The 17,710-nt window shown below is 33.7% G+C and overlaps 1 protein-coding gene across 1 annotated transcript in view; it reads left to right on the forward strand.

Annotated features, from left to right (window-relative positions):
• Positions 1-16,836, forward strand: part of LOC135835729 (serine protease filzig-like) — a 57,546-nt gene extending 40,710 nt beyond the window's left edge. The window contains exons 2-7 of the mRNA XM_065350124.1: positions 507-672; positions 5,462-8,179; positions 11,347-11,536; positions 11,688-11,953; positions 12,400-12,554; positions 15,561-16,836. Coding sequence (XP_065206196.1) covers positions 522-672; positions 5,462-8,179; positions 11,347-11,536; positions 11,688-11,953; positions 12,400-12,554; positions 15,561-15,734 — 3,654 coding nt within the window. The 5' untranslated portion in view covers positions 507-521 and the 3' untranslated portion in view covers positions 15,735-16,836. The remainder of the gene's footprint in view (positions 1-506; positions 673-5,461; positions 8,180-11,346; positions 11,537-11,687; positions 11,954-12,399; positions 12,555-15,560) is intronic.
• The last annotated feature ends 874 nt before the right edge of the window (positions 16,837-17,710 follow it).

A 17,710-nucleotide genomic window follows, 5' to 3' on the forward strand; every position in this document is an offset into this window, starting at 1 on the left:
CTTGGCGTACTTATAGTGTAGGTACTCGTACCTATATAGTAAGCTATAACATTCGACCAATGTATTCTTTAGTATCGATACATAACCGATATTCGTGAAAGTTAATTTATCCTCGACGATCGTTATTTGATTATGATCCTCTCGACAGTTTATATTGGTCATTGGGTCAAATACACGACGACTATATGGTGTAAATGTATACGAATACACTCATAGATATACGAGGTATAGGTAAGGTACCCACCGATGAAGTTTAATATAATATGTATGATGTTCGAGGTACTCGTATGTAATAGTGGGAGTGAAATTAATGGTCGACCATTTAATCAGGACTATACAACCGACCCATTCTATACCTATAGGTATAGATTTAATGATAAAAATAGATAGGCTATTGCATTACATTATATTAGCTTATTTATTATACTCAGGTATCTTGACTCGTAGTTGTAATTAATTTTCCACTCGCGAAAGTGATTTCTAATGGATTTTTTTTCTTTTTACAGGATGTTTGGATTAAGATGCCAGATCGGGTGGTAGCCTTACAGCTACTGTCATCGTATTGGTTAGCTGTGATTCTACCGCCCTTACCGGGAATACTTTGTTTCAGTGCAATATACAATAATGAACGCATTTCCGCTTTTTCTAATCTTTCGCCATATTTTCACCAAGGTAAATATCTACACATTTGATGCGTATTTTATTGTATGTAGTAAATAGTAAGATGTACGATACATTCTATTTCTTTACTCAAGTAGTAAGTAATTCTGAAAAACTAAGCATGATGTTGCACCACCATAAAAAAAATACGGTAAGGATTTTCACGTGGGAAATTCAACAACAAAATTCGATCAAGAAAATATGATTATCGACTTCAAAATGTCTTTTGATTTCGCTTGAATTGTTTTTACAAAGTCTAACCAACTCTATAGTTTAAAAAAAAAAAATACAGTTTGAAAACTCAATGAACAGAAATTTCAAAAATTTCAATAAATAATTTTGAAAAGCCGAAATTTGCAATTTTTAATAAAAAAGGCCATCTGAGAAAATTGAACTCAAAGTAAAAACGACGACTTCAAAATTCTGATAAATTGATATCATTTTTTAAAAAGAAGGCTTTTTTCAGGTACCTACATAGAACGATTCGAATCAAAAATACATACCTAAATACCATTATTTTTTCGGATGTGATCCATATCAATTTTTTAGACGTGATTTTTGTAATTCGCATTTTGGGCTTCTCGTGTTCTTCATTAGACGACATCACTAGAGCTGGGATTTTTATGCTTTGCATATTTTTTTATGGACTAGAAAAAGTGCATATTTGATAAGATCTCCACGAATCACGAAATTTCCTGACGAATGAGCCCAATATCATTTTGCATATTTTGCATATTTTATCATATTTTAGCGTAAACCCTGCAAATTTGAGCATTTTCTGGTATTTTTTTTGCTCTATTTTATGGAAATTTTTCAAAAACTGACATAAACAACACAACATTAAAAACATTTTTTATAGTGAATTTATCATTACAAAATGGCTCGTTTTCCTACTTTTTAAAAATAAGAAGTGTATTTTTATTGATTACTGCGTTCATTTTGTTTTAAATTGACAGTTTTCATGTTTTTCAACTTGAAGGATCCTTCTCAGGCCTCTCAGAGGCACGTCATCACTAAAACTGAAATTTCTGCATATTTTTTGCATATTTTGGGTGATTTTTGCATATTTTTTTATATTTATTTCGGATGAGAAAATTGCATAAAATATCGCATATTTTCATCATATTTCTGCATAAGAATCCCAGCTCTAGACATCACTTTCGATTTTTTCAACATTTCACTTGAATTCTGAGATGCTTTATTATTTATCAACTTTAAATTATGATGTTTCAAGCACTAATTGTCACCAAATTCACCTCAATTTTACAAGAATTTCTTCAATTTTGATAAATTTTCGTTGATTTTCATAATTTTTTTACAGGTTACATGATGCGAGTAATTTTTGGCAAATTTTATTCTATTTTGATGATATTTGATTAATTTTTATTGGATTACAATCGACATAATTTTTACAAAATTTTGCTCGAATTCTGAGATTTTTATCAATTTTTTATCATTTTTACTTACTTGCTTTTGGGTCATTTAAGCAAACTTTAATGTTTCTTTATGCAAATTTTGCCTAACTAGTGCAAAATTTCATCAATTTTTTGTCAATTTTCATGACAATTTTACAGATTTTCTGCGCTATTTTTACTGATTTTCAAATAAATTTTGATAATATTCAACCTACTTTTTGTAATTTTTTACAATTTATTATAAATTTGGGATTTTTGAGATTTTTTACTTTCAGAATACTTTATTAAATTTCTGCTAATTTCTAACTATTTTCACAAATTCTTGATAAAATTTTTTTGAAGAAATATTCGCAAAGTTTGCTCAATTGTGATGATTTTTTTCACTCAATTGATAATTTGAAATTTTGACAAATTTTCATGCAATTTAGAGAACATTTAAATTATTTTTTATAACTCAATCTGGCCAACTTTTGCAAGATTTTACTCAATTTCCAAGACCTTCAGCTTCTTTAAGTAACTTTTTCACAATTTTATTCCAATTTGATAATATTTGACCAACTTTTCGTAATTTTGAAAAATTTCTCCATGTTTTAGTAAGTATTCGAATTTTTGGTTAATTTTAGGATTGTACCGTAATTTTGAGATATTTTCTAAACTTTTGGTCGTTTTCTAATACCCCATCAATTTTGGTAACTATTGAGTGATTTTTTAAACCAACTTTATCATTGTAGGTACACATAGGTTTGGTAGCCGTTAAAAGTATTCCTGGGTAAAATAGGTGAATGCTCCTGTCCTCGGATTTTTGAAATTTTGATGAAACATTGTTGGGCCTCTCCTCCAATGTGACCCTTAGGAGAGTCCAACTGAAAATCTAACTTCATATTCGTGTTCAGCGAGTTCGATTCGTAGGTATGATAACGATACCCATATTGTCGATCTTCTTTCGCCCCAAAATTGGGGTTTCAAGAAGTTGGTTAGTTTTCTATTATTTTTATAGAGACCCGCATGCAAAATTTCAGAATTATATCACTGGCAGTATCGCTTTTTTTTTGGTGGTGCCGTGATACAAAAAACACATTTTTGAGTTTTTTAAGATGACCCACCTGCAGAAAAAATTTGAAAAAATACCAATAATCATTATAGTAGGTACTCGGGCAAATTTATTTTTGAAAGAAAAAAAATTTTGTGTACCCGAATTAGATTTGAAGACAGGGCGGTTTCAAATTTTCTTCTGTCAATATCTCCCGCCCTCCTGGGGGGGGGGGCTAAAAACTGTGAAAAAATTCACGTTGATCCATTATATTTTGGATGGATTCAAAACTCGTTGAAGTATGATTTTTTTTTCTCCGAAAAACGTGTTTTTCGGCCATTGTGGACAAAGGGGTAGGGTGGGAGAAATTTTTTTGGCTCCAACATTTATTTAAAAGGCACTCAACAATGTTTCATCAACATTTCAAAAATCCGAGGACAGGGACATTTCACCTGTTTTACCCGGGGATACCCTTTCGTGCTCGTTATAAGCGTCGAGTTTTGAATTAAGTAGTACATACAAGATATACATACAGTATGACACAAAAGTAGTGTTCGGTGGCTTTTATTTCTAAGTGGAAAGAGCTAGCGAGAAGAATGAAGTGGCGTTGAGTAGGGAAAAATAAGGTCTTTCAAAAGCGGCCTTGAAAATTTCAGGCCCATGCACAGGGTGTCCAAAAACATGATATGAATTTTTTTGAAACCGGTTCATTAATTTACAACCAGTTGACAAAAAATACCCATAAAATTGTAGATAGAGAAAAAAGCTTGAGACAAAAGTTGTAGAGCGTGAAAAATTACACAATTCTGTCTAATCACATTTTGAAACCGGTTCACTGGTTCGCATTTAGCAACCAGTTTTTGACAATCAACTAAAAATTGGAGATAGAGAAAAAAGCTTGAAACAAAAGTTGTAGAGCGCAAAAAATTGAACCATTTTCGCCGATTGGATTTTGAAACCGGTTCATTAATTAGCAACCAGTTATCAAAAATTACCTAAGAATTGGAGATCGAGAAAAAAGCTTGAAACAAAAGTTGTAGAGTGTGAAAAATGACGCAATTCTGTTCAATCACATTTTGAAACCGGTTCACTGGTTCGCATTTGGCAAGCATGTTTTTAACAAACGCCTAAAAATTGGAGATAGAGAAAAAAAATTGGAACAAAAGTTGTAGAGTGTGAAAAATTGAACCATTTTTGCAGATCAGATTTTGAAAATGGCTAGTTAATTTGCAACCAGGTAACTTTTGATGGCTTGCTGCGAATTAATGAACTGGTTTCAAAATCTGATTGGCGGAAATATGTATGTAGTTCAATATTTCACACTCTACAACTTATGCTTCATGTTTTTTTTTTTCTATTCATATCACGTTTTTGTCGTCTTAGTGTGTAGAACACGTTGCGTCAATAAAAATCAGTTTGAATTTTTTGATCAAACCGGTTTTACAATTTGTGGACTGCTCTACACAGAAATGAAAGGATGGAAAATTCATCATCTTTGAATCAAACCCCTAGGAACACCCTCTAGACTAAAATTTTCTCCGAATGATTTTCAATAATTCAAAATGAAAATTCTCGTATTTAATCAGAATTATACCTTTTGTTCTGTGATCTGCTCCATGGTGACAGATTGGTCACAATAATTGTTCAAAACAAAGTTGAGCGTTCCAATTTTTGCTCAAAATCTTTCCAAAACAAAGCAAAGAAAATCTCACCTTTCTAATAGGATATTTTAGGCTCGACGAGCCCTATTTTTTCCTGTAGGATTCTCAAAAAATTTATTTCTTGTGGAGAGGTGAGAAATTTGAAATTCTTTTCATCACACCAGATGAAGCCCAGTTTGAAAAAAAAATTAAGGGTTCTGTGGAAAAATAAAGAGAAACGAAATCGTAAAATATCCGTGAAAGTTTCTATCGATAAGATGGGTTATTGCTTTTCTGAAAGTCTTCTTTTCGAGATATTTTGAAACCAACTTTGAAAAATTCAATTTGAGAAATTTTAAAGTATCAAATTATTGGAGAATCTGTCAGAAAACTTGCATAATTGTCTGAAAATTCACTGAAAATTGAAGGAGATAATATCTCAAAATCTGGCAAATATCAAATATAATTTCCAAAACTTTTCCACAAATGTAAAAAATACGATGTTTAATTAGTTATTCTCTGAAGGTTTTTTTTTTGAGATTTTCGAACGAAGATTAAAAAGTTAAACTTTATTGAACAATTTTTTGATGATTCCTAAAATAGGACGCCGCGCCGTTTAAATATGTACATAATATGAATATCTTTATCAATTCACCTGTCAAAATTTTAATTTTACTCACTTCCTAATACCTGTATTTTGTATTTTTTGATTACAGGACGCAAATTCGGTGGTTACAAAATCCTTCCAAAACCTTGTAAAGATACGTCGTCGCCGCAAAAAGAGAACACCGGTGTTTGCATGTTCAATTATGAATGTACGCAAAGAGCGGGAACGGTGGTCGGCTCCTGTATGGATGGCTTCCTGTACGGCACATGTTGCAAATTACCAGTCGGCGTATCCGTGTCGACCGTCGAGGACACATCTCCGGCAGCCGATACGACGTCTTCGAAACCAGCGTCGTTCCTCTCATCTTCGGCGGTCAACGACCATCGTTCAACCACCATCTCTCACCATCACGCCAATAAACCACCTCACATAGAGCATTCGCCGGAAGAAACCTTTCTTCTATATAAAAACGGCACCGTTGTACAAAATGTATATAGTCCGGATGATTTTTTATTCTTTACTAAACAACAAACGCCATTATACATGCACACTAGTCCATTACCCGAAACCGATATCTACGATAATACCAAAGTGCACCACCAGCAGACTGTCTCAGATTCCAACGATTTGAATAAACGCGCTACGTATCATTATCAAAAGCTCACGACGTTATCGAACGGCGATAACGCTGCTCATAATACTAATAGTAATAGTAATAATAATATCAGTCCTAGTCAGATATTCGATTTAGCCATGTCTTCGTATAGCAAACCACCATCGACGTCTACTCCAAAGTCGGAAAATCGTCACACCAGTACGACTCCTAAGCCATATTACACTACTTCCAGTAGCCGAGAACCATTCAGTCCGAATTTCCCATCTAAATACGGTTCTTCGATGGCTCACACTACGAAAATCTCGCCTCCGACGACTGTCCGTACCAATGACGGATACAGCAGTAGTTCAACATCTAAATATCTGTTCAGTACAACTCCTCAACTAACTTCCGTCTACGGATCGGAAATTACCAATAAAAACGACGTATTTGACGAAGACGAGAACCTAGTCAGAGTACCAACTTTGACTGCGGAAAACGTTCATAATAAATATGGTTCGAACCAGAACAACAATTCGTCCATCAATCATATTCTGTGGCTTTTGAACGACACCAGATACGAGTCGGAAATCGAGACTGAGACAGCTACTCAACCTACCCAGTCATTCTACACTTGGTTATCGGTACAGAATAACGCTGAGAAAAGCAGTAGCCAATCTTATCACACTAAACCCGTCACCCATAGCATATATCACGATAAAACCAGCAGCACACCGATGAGCAGCACGACAGTTCATCATATTCCAGGACCAGCGTTCCACGTCACACCCGAAGTGAAAATCACGCCTAAACCACCGAATAACGCCGAGTCGGTGCCCACAGTGATTGTGCTGACTTCGGCTCAAGACACAAACCCCAATCCGTCACCGTCTATTGGCCAAAAGAAGCCTGTATTTAGTTACGCGACTACGGCCAGTTACAACGTTAGTTACCATTTCCCTCAAGCTGGTTCGAGCTCCAGCAATAAGCCTTACGTCAAACCCAGTTATTCGTCGAAGCCGTACCAAGATAAACCTAAACCAACTTACAGTCTTCTGATTACTGCCAAACCATCTCAAGCATCTATCAGCAGTAGTAGCACGATTCGTCCAGTTACTGCTGGATATATCTCGAAGCCAATCTACAGCGATCTGGGCACGTCTTCGAAGCCGGCTCTGTTTTCAACCACTCCATTCACTACATCCCAAAAACCCCCTCTAAAGGCGCAAATAACCCAGTCAACGTCGATCTATACGCCTAAACCAGAGACACCTTCGACTTCAACGATGCCTTCGTTGATGCAAACCACCATCGTTACAACAGCGAAGCCAATATTTGGCTCGAATCTGCACGCGTCAGATAGTGTTCTGAAACCAGTCTACAGTCCATCGCCAATCCCATCGTTGACCAATTCAGTACCTCTGTATTCCACATCGAGCTACGTCTCCATCAAACCATCTGGTAGCAATTTATACAGTACAACTCCTCCTTTGTATTTCGAGGATAATCCAACACGTCCTGTATACCCATTCGGCAACTACCTCATCAACTCGACCGAAGACCTGATAGCATTTCCACCAGTTCGAGACCCGAATGTGAATTTAACAGCTACTCAACAAGAGAACCCCTTGATAACATCGACTACAACATTCGGCGACGACGAAACCGAAGTAACACCTCAATTCGTAGTCGACAAAACATTGGAAGACAAAGTGCACGTATTCGTTGAGAAAATCGTGCAATCTTTACAAGGTAATTTCGAAGACCTCGAGAAGGTCTTGATTACCGGAGAGTCGACCAATAACGTCACCGTCAGCAATGGCAGTCCGAACAAAAAGCCGACGACGGTGACCAAAAAACCGACTAAGAAGCCCACAGGTACGACGAAACCTTCGTCAGCCCGACCACCTTCGGCCAAACCAGCCATTACCACGTTACCAGTTACTCCTACTCTTATTACCAAAAAGCCAACGAAGAAGCCGTCTTTAGCTACCACCGTGCAGCTATTCCAGCCGTCGTCAACGGCTCAAAATACCATTGTCACATTACCCAATAAGAAGCCAATCAAAATTACTACTACGGTTTCCATATTACCGGCGTCGTCGTTGTCGTCGTCCACTGAGCAGACGCCCAGTTCGGTGTCTTTTTACGAAGAGGAACAATTTGTGACTACGACTAAAATTGGGACTGGAAGTGGGACTGGTAGCGAGGAGCAAGGTGATTTTAGAAGAGGTTTGTATGAAACATGTAATTATGTATTTATGTCAGGAATGGATTGAAAGGGGATAAGATGGCGTTTTTGATTCACATTCAATTTTTTTTAAAATTAGTATCTCAGAGGCCAGAAACAATAAAGGTTTCCAACGCCAGTAATTTCTGTTTCTTCAACAATGTATGGAATTAGCAGGGTCTGCGAGAGAGACGCAAATCATGCACTTGCACCAGATTTTCATTTTCTTTGTGGGGTCCCAAACCCAATGAACTGATGCATCTCCAAAACGCCTTCACATGGTCCATTGTAAACGTGTTGAACAAAACTCCAGTCGACATTTATTGAAAACTCGAGTTTTGTTTAATAAGGAGCCTCTCTGAAATAGTAACTGGATGCTGAGTTCAATTTCTACCGGTTTGGAAACAGCGGAACACTGGAGGGGAAGGGGCAAGGGCAGGACTCTCTTTCTTACCAGCCCTGAGGATTTGAAGCTTCATATCAAAACCAGGCTAAAAAAATATAAATAAAGAGCAAAAAAGCAAGGTTGAGGAATTAAAAAAATTTGATTTCGATTCTGGTTCAACTTCAATTTTTTAATTTTAGTCTCAGCCACTCTTGATTCCAATTTCTCTGCTCTGGTTGCAGTTCCAGTTCAATCATTTTAGTTTTGATTCTCATTGGTAAGATTTCATTCGGTTCAGAATAATCTTGGAAAATGTTACGTCGTATACAACAGATTTTATATTATAACGAGGGCTCGTAGATACTCAAAAAAACACTCACACAAAAAAGAACATCACAAATTGAAATAAAAAGTTGGGCTATTTTGCAACTTATTGATTTAAAAGAATCAGATTTCTTGCTTGACAATTTTTGGCAACGAAGTGAGAAGAATTTTTGCAATTTCTGGCAAAAAAATGCAAAACAGTCAGACTTTGACAATTTTAGCAAAAAAAAGCGAGTCTTTCGGACTATTTTGCAACTTCAGATTTCTTGTTTGACAACTTTTGGCAACGAAGTGAGAAGAATTTTTGCAGTTTCTGATAAAAAAAAAAAAAAATACAAAAAAGTCAAACTTTGACAATTTTAGGAAAAGGAAGAGTTTTTGGCAATTTCTGGCAAAAAAGCGAGTCTTCCGGACTATTTATGGAACAAAGTAAAATTGTTTGGAATTTTTTGCAAAAATTAACAATTTTGCTAAAAAGCAAGAATTTCAGTTTTCTGAAAAAAAATGAGAATTTTTTACAATTTTTTGCAAAAAGCAAGACTTTGAGAATTTTAGAGAAAAACTCGACTTCATGAAAATTATTAACAAAAAAGTTGGATTTCTGTCAAAAAAGGGAGACTCGAGTGCTTAATTTTTTTTAAGGTCAAAATCTTTAGCAGTTTTGCTAAAAAGCAAAAGTTTAACAATTTTAGCAAAAAGTACAGATTCTTGGAAATCAGTCAGTGACCCAAAAAAAAATAATTTAAAAAAAACGAATTTTTTTCGCAATTTTATGGTACGAAAACAAGAATTTTTGGTAATTTTTGGCAACATCTGCTGAAAAAAAAGCAAAACTTCGCAATTTTTCTAAAAAGCGAAAATTTTATTATTGTCCAATTTTTGGAAAAAAGCAAGACTATATCGACAATTTTATTGAAAAGCAGGAATATGAGCATTGGCAATTTCTGGCAAAAAGTGAGACTTTTGAGTATTTACTTTTTGGTAAGAAATGCTATTTTCAATTTTTAGGTAAAAAAGCGAAATTTTTGGGTAAATCTTGGGTGAAAAATAAGGACTTTTTGGAATTTTATGTGAAAAAAGCAACAATTTTCAACAAGAAACAAGACTATTCGTATACGGCAATTTTGAAAAAAGTGAGATTTTTTGACATTTTTGGTAGAAAGCGAAACTTTGACAATTTTTAGAAAAAAATTTGCTTTTGTAACTGAAATGCTGTAAAGGAAGTTAGCCAGTTGAAAAAGAAATGAGGAAAGAAGAATTTTTGAGTCGAAATTTTCTCAAAGCTGCAATTCTCTAAATTCTCTGTCTATGTCATGAAATTCTGAAAAATCCTCTTTTTGGGTCATAATTCAACTACCAAATTTTTCAATCCTAAATTTTCTCCAAAAAATGCCTTAAAAATATCAAAATCTGTGATTTGGCAGCTACAATTCCGAAAAATCTGTTTTCCCAGTCATACATATTTCAACTACAAATGCATTTTGTGGGCTACTTTCGACTTGAGTGAGAAAAATTCAATTTTTGAGCTCAAATAATTCTGGAAAAATGCGCTAAAAAGCTCAGTCTCTGACTGCTACAATTCTGAAACAACGTCCTTCTAGGCTGTATCTCAACTTCCAACGTTTTTTGGAAACCACTTCTTTCATTAGTGAGAAAATATGAGTTTTCGAACGCAGGTTTCCTAAAAAAAAAAATACCTATTCTAAAACCTTCAAAATCTGCAATGGAGCGCCCAAAATTCTGAAAAATCCTCATTATACATAGTTCATGTTTCAACTACATACCAATAAGCTTTGGCGAACACTTTCCCCAATAGTGAGAAAAAGTAATGAAAATAAGAGAAAGTGCACTTGTAACTTACATTTCTTACCAAATTTATGCTCCTAAAATCTCAAAATCTGCGATTGAGCAGCTACAATTCTGTAAATCCTCTTTTAGGTCATATTTCAGCTACTATCGAATTTTTGAGACCATTTTTTACATGATTGAAAAAAAGAGCATTTCTGGTCTCAAATTTTTTTTCAAAAAAACATCTCAAAATCTTGAAATGTGCGATTGGGAAACTACAATTCTATAAATCCTTTTTCTGGGTTATATTTTGAATTATCGCCACGTTTTGGGGACCACTTTTCACTTGAGTGAGAAAAAGTGAATTTTTGGTCCAAATTTCCTCAAAAAAAAAAAAAAAAATGGAAAAATACCCTAAGGGTCTACAAATCTGCGATTGAGCAGCTCAACGCAACGGAATAATCTGTCTTGGGTGTATTATTTTTAGCATGGTGTTTTGAAGAAGGCCTCCTAGAAATGAGGATTTGGAGACAATGATTGGCTATTGGATTTTAATACCTGAGTTTATGTAATTTCTGAACAATGTTAACCAACTTATTCTCTCAATCCAACTCCGGCTCAACACTTGATCGAGTCCCAAAATTCTAACTTAATCGAAATATATATTTTCAGAATGTGGAATTCGACCATTAGCTCGTAAAAATGGTAGGATTGTCGGAGGTAAAGGATCAACGTTCGGTGAATGGCCATGGCAAGTATTGGTCCGAGAAACCACGTGGCTGGGTTTATTCAAGAAAAACAAATGCGGAGGGGTGTTAATTACGAATAGACACGTCATTACCGCAGCCCATTGTCAACCAGGGTGAGTATCATATTATTTCAGTGATTCTAGACACTTTTTCATGAAACGTGAAAATTTTGTCTAAAATGACGGAGCTACGAGTACATTCTCGAGCACAATAATATCCTTTCACAATGAAAGAAAGTTTATCATATTATGTATTCGACCACAGATTCTGGGCTCATTTAGAAGCAGTATTTGGCGAATACGATATCAGCGGTGAAGTGGAGTCGAAACGAAGTGTCAGCAGAAACGTACGAAGGGTTATTTTGCACAGGCAATACGACGCAGCAACATTCGAGAACGATATAGCTTTATTAGAATTGGAATCGCCGATTGAATTTGACTCTCATATTGTGCCTATCTGTTTGCCTGACGATGACGAAGATTTCACTGGTCGCATGGCCACTGTTACCGGTTGGGGAAGATTAAAATATGGTAAATATTTGTTTACGTCTTGATTCGCCTATGTATAGCTTCGTATTATTTAGGTCAAAAAAAAAAACATCTGTGTATAGGTTAACACAGTAGGTAAACAAAACTTTCATACTTGAAACGGAGAAAAAAATGACAAAAAAATTCAACGCGTTATTAAAACTGAAAAAAATCATATTAAAAAATAATTTATTATATCGATTTTCTCGATCACAATGCAGACATCTGCAGTGAAATTATACCATCTAAGAATCAACAACCAGATAAGTACGTCTTGGATCGATTCGTTTTTCTGGTTGATTACATGTTTAAATGTGTTTAACCGGTTCGATAAACTTGTTAAACTGTTTTAAACTACTGACGTATTTTTATTCTCATCGAACTCGATACGTCTTTTTTTTTAATCATTATTTCTATTCGTGGTGTAAAACTATGCAATTTTTTTTTAGGTGGTGGAGTGCCCAGTGTTTTACAGGAAGTTCAAGTTCCTGTTATAGAAAATCGGGTTTGTCAAGAAATGTTCCAGACTGCCGGTCATTCCAAAGTTATTTTATCCAGTTTCCTTTGTGCGGGATATGCCAACGGCCAGAGGGATTCTTGTGAAGTAAGTTGACGTTTGATTTATCAACACAAAGTGTAGAAATGACTTTTAGGGATGGGATGTGTCTTTGCCCATTCGATGAGCCCTCCTTTCTCATTACCTAATACCTTTGGATATCTAACAAGAGAACTTTTCGAACTGGCCACTCTCTGATTTGAATGAAACTAAACTAGATTGAAATTTTTGGTTTTTTGGTGAAAATTTGAAAAATTCAAAAAAGCTGATTTACGAGCATTTTTGAACTTTTTCACAAAATATAAAAATTTCTATTTAGCTTTTGCACATCAACAGCTGCTAGTTCTGGATCATTCTGGAGCTTCCAGCAATTTTTAAATTTTTTCCAAAAACTTCAAATCACTCTGAAAAAGTCAAAAATGAACTTGAGGACCTTTAAATTTGGTCATGTGCTTATTGAGCATCCTCTTGACCATTTCAGATGATTATAGCGAAATTCCAGGAGTGCCAGTTCAAAAGTGAATTTTCAACCAATAATTTACAAATTCCAGAAAAAGAGAAAAAATTAAGAAGGTACCTACTTTGGTATATAAAAAACGATTTTTTTGGGCAAGAAATCGTCTGGTGTATCTACACAATCACCCAACTCGATAGTAATTCCAATTCGACCTTTGTGGATCCTCCAGCGAATTTTTCAAATTTCCCCAGAAATTCTAAATTGCTTTAGACCTAAAAAATTAAGTTTAGGACCTATAAGAACATACCTTTGGTAGGAGTTCATTGGACACCTCCTCAACCGCTGAATGTTTTCACATCAACTTTTTATTGGTTTAAGGGTTCATTTCATTCAGAAGCCTCAGGTTAGGGTAGATTTGAGTTTGGAAGGAAGAAGATCGATGGACGATAGACCCTCCAATTTAGTTATACCTAAATGGAAAAAAAATCGTTTTTTGCATGAAGTTCCGAAAGTTCATCATTAAAAATCCATCATGATCGAATATCGATTAATCGAACATCAAAAATCGATTCATGTGCGATTTTTGATTCCACATGAGTCACATGACTGATAAGGTTAGGTCCGAAATGAAAAATCAATTTTATCCTCAAAAATAAGACTTCCTATTCGAAAATGAATCATGAACAAAATTCGATTGATTGAACCCTAAAAATTTATATTCTTCATTTCATATGACCGAAATCGAACTCCAAAAATCGATTTTTTTTTAATATGTCCGAAACGAAAAATCAATAATTGTGGTCTCGAAAATAGACTCCCCATCAAAAATCAATCATTTTCAAAAATCGATTAATCGAATCATGAAAATCGATTAATCGAATCATGAAAATCGATTAATCGAATCATGAAAATCGATTAATCGAATCATAAAAATCGATTTCTTTGCGCTTTCAGATCCCATATGATCGATTGTGTCCGAAACAAAAAATCAATTTTGGCCTCAAAAATATACTTCCCATCAAAAATCAATCATGCCCAAGAATCGATTAATCGAATCATGAAAATCGATTAATCGAATCATAAAAATCGATTTCTTTGCGCTTTCAGATCCCATATGATCGATTGTGTCCGAAATAAAAAATCAATTTTGGCCTCAAAAATATACTTCCCATCAAAAATCAATCATGCCCAAGAATCGATTAATCGAATCATGAAAATCGATTTTTTGCGATTTTCGATTCCATATAATGTACTTACTTAATCGACCATGTTCAAAGTGAAAAATCAATTTTAAGCCTCAAAAATAGACTTCCCGATCAAAAGCTGAGTATCGTCAAAAATCGATCAATCGAACTACAAAAATCGATTTTTTTCGATTTTTTGATTTCATACCTACGATTGATGATTCTTAGAATGAAATATCAATTTCTCAAAAATAAACTAGTTGGTCAAAAATATATCACGATCGAAAATCAATTAATCGATTTATTAGCGATCTTTAATTCCATATAATCGATTATGTTGGAAATCGAAAATCAATTTTCTTGAAAGACATCCCCAATAAAAAAATTGACCACGATCAAAATTTGATTAATTGAACCCCAAAAAATTCAGTCATTTTCGATTTTCGATTCCATTTGATCGACATTTTGGAAATGAAAAATCAGTTTTTTCCTAAAAATATACTTCTCAATAAAAAATTGATCTTGATCGAAATTAAATTAGTTGAATTCCAAAAAAATCATTGTGATCGATCATGTTCGAAGTGAGAAATTAATATTGTAGGCCCAGACCTAGAACCCCTGAACAAAAATCGACCATGATTGAAAACCCTTCAAAAATTAATGATTCACTTTCAAGATTGAAATCAAAAATTCCTGCAAAAGAGCAGGTATGCAACTCTAAACACAGAAAAAGCATGGAACATTTTCACAGAAATATCCCCAATTTTGAAAAAAAAATATAATTTTTTCAAGGCGAATCTTGCACTATTTTGAAGTTTCTTCGTTTTTTCAATGATTATAAATTGGACACCATTACCATTCATAACTTTTTTGAACCAGAAACAAAACTGAAACAAAAAGACTGGACATTTCATTTTAAGTAAATTCCAAACCATTAGAGCTGCTTTTCAAAGCGAGCTGCCGTCAACTATTAATGGAATATTCCATCATATTTTCACTTTTACGGATATTATCGTTTTAATACTGCGGCTTATCAGTGAATTTAATAATGGTGGGAATTAGGAATCAAGATTTGTGAATGGAACTTGAGAAGTGCCAACCTCAAAATGATTTTAATCAATAAATAATTATTCGCTGACCCGAATGCATTCAAAGATGAATCTTGACCGAGAGAAAATCGCTATTGAGTTTTCGAATGAAATATTATCTTGTAGAAAGAAATTTCAATGTACAATGTACCACAAAAGTGAATCCATAATCCTAAATCCATAAATCAATGTTATCGTAAGATCGCTCTATTCTTTTTTCTCCATACTAATACTCGGGTACCCAGATGCCTAATACGACTTCGTATACTTATCTTGCTTATGAAAATGCGTACTTGTACTAATATTATAATTTGAATTTTTGCAGGGCGATAGTGGCGGACCATTAATGGTAGAACGAAACGATGGTCGCTGGGTACTGGTAGCGACTGTATCTCACGGTATCAAATGCGCCGCCCCTTACTTACCTGGTGTATATATGCGAACCACATATTATAAACCATGGTTACAAACGGTAACTAAACTTCAAGGAGTTGCATAAAACCAGTCTACCATTCATCTGTATATTTTATATGTTTATTTATTGGATCATTTATTTATTTTTTTATTTATTTGTAATTTATATGAACATTTGCCATATACTATGTACGATATTGTTATGTTTCTCTTTCTTTTTTTTTTCTTTCATTTTTTTGTAATTTTTTTTTTTCTTTTTCTTTTTATACGAAACCCATTTTTATTTTTATTATTTATTCGCTGAACATATTTGTGTAAGATCATATAAAAGAGAAATGCCGCAGTGATCGAAGCTGCTGTATTGCGTTTGAAAATCAAAATATTGAAAAAACGAGAAAATATGTTCCTAAATTCACAATTATTCGAAGGCATCTCTAAAGTTCTCAAAAAGTATTATTAATATTTTTCCTTGTTATTTATGTATAAGTACTATAAAAGACCGATAACTTTCTAGAAAACTTTCTTCGTGTACATTGTACGTACTTTTGTACACTTCGATAATATCGTATTGTTACTAATTTATTTTCTTGAAAAATGATGAAAATAAAAAAAAATTATTTCTCGAATTCCGGTAACCACAAGATACTTTCTCTCAGGCGGCGACCGCGTATGTACGATTCTTTTGTAGGTATCTTTTCTCAGTATCTACATATCGAATTACTCTATATATTACTTTCCAAAGTTTGATATTTTGATACATTTTACAAGATATCAAACTATTTAAAATGCCATTACAAAGGGTAATTATATGTTTCATCACGCTTTAATTATTTGTATAGTTTATTGTTTTTTTTATTTATTTAAAAATTTTTTGTTAACATTTATTTTAAAGTTACTGTGTGTTTTTTTTCTTTCTTTTTTAATACCAATGTGTCTTAGGTTTTAAGATTTAATTTAATTTTTATATTAACAAAAAAATACACCCCCACACACACACAGGACTAATGATGATTTTGGATTTAACATTTATTTACAATTAGTTACGTAATAGGTACATCGTAAAATGGTTTAATAGTATGGATAAAGAAAAATATTGATTGATTTAGTAATCTGCCTGTATGTTTTTTGCTAACAATATTTCTTGTTTTGTTTGTTATACAACTGCAATACAATTTTTTTTTCTAAAATGGCTCACTTATTCATCAATTCAGAGAGATAAAATTAGGATAAGTTAGTTCAAGGAAGTGTCAATATGCCAGCGACTTGATGTAAATTGGTAATTTGAACGGTGAAAATACCCCTAGATATAAGATGAATAGGCAACTTATGCAACTCAATGTCCTAATTTCGGAAAACTGTACATGATCAAAGATTCTGAAAAATGAAACAATTTTAAGGGGAATTTTTGATCATTTTATTTCTAATCCTATTCAACCACAAAAAAAATGAAAAAATTGTTCATCAGCATTTTCCATGAAGGAAAATAATGAGAAAAAACTTCAAATTTTAGCTGATGAATGAGCCTCAAACGGACCAAAAAAACATGATTTACTCGACTTTCTGAAAATAATCCATACAAATGCAATTTACAAAACAGAAGCCTATTCAAGAATGCAAAATTCATCCTCAAAAAAATCTCAGCAAAACACTCGGTATGAAATTTAAAAAATCAGATGAAATCAAAATACCAGTACGACAATTTTTCATTGAAAATGTAGTGCCCATGAGAAGTCTTCGGTTAAAAAAATCCAATTCACCTCAAATGTTTTGATTTCTGTCCAGAATTTTTCTAAAATAATCTCCCTTTCGAGGACAATTTTTTCAGTTCTCAACACCGTTGGTCCCCTCGTTTGAAAATTCCGGAAAATTGAAAAAAAATCAAGAAAAATGAATACTCAGCGATTTTTTTTTCAAATTGAGAAACTAAGAAAAATATGAAAAAAGTAGTCGATAAAAATATCTTGAAAATCTTCACTAAGCCTCTTTCGAACGCTTCATCTCCTAAACAATGTTACTTTCCTTTGTATAGAAGATTCTGAGGTGGAAATTTTTTTTAAATAA

Source organism: Planococcus citri, chromosome 2, assembly GCF_950023065.1.
Source record: "Planococcus citri chromosome 2, ihPlaCitr1.1, whole genome shotgun sequence".
Lineage (NCBI taxonomy): Eukaryota > Metazoa > Arthropoda > Insecta > Hemiptera > Pseudococcidae > Planococcus > Planococcus citri.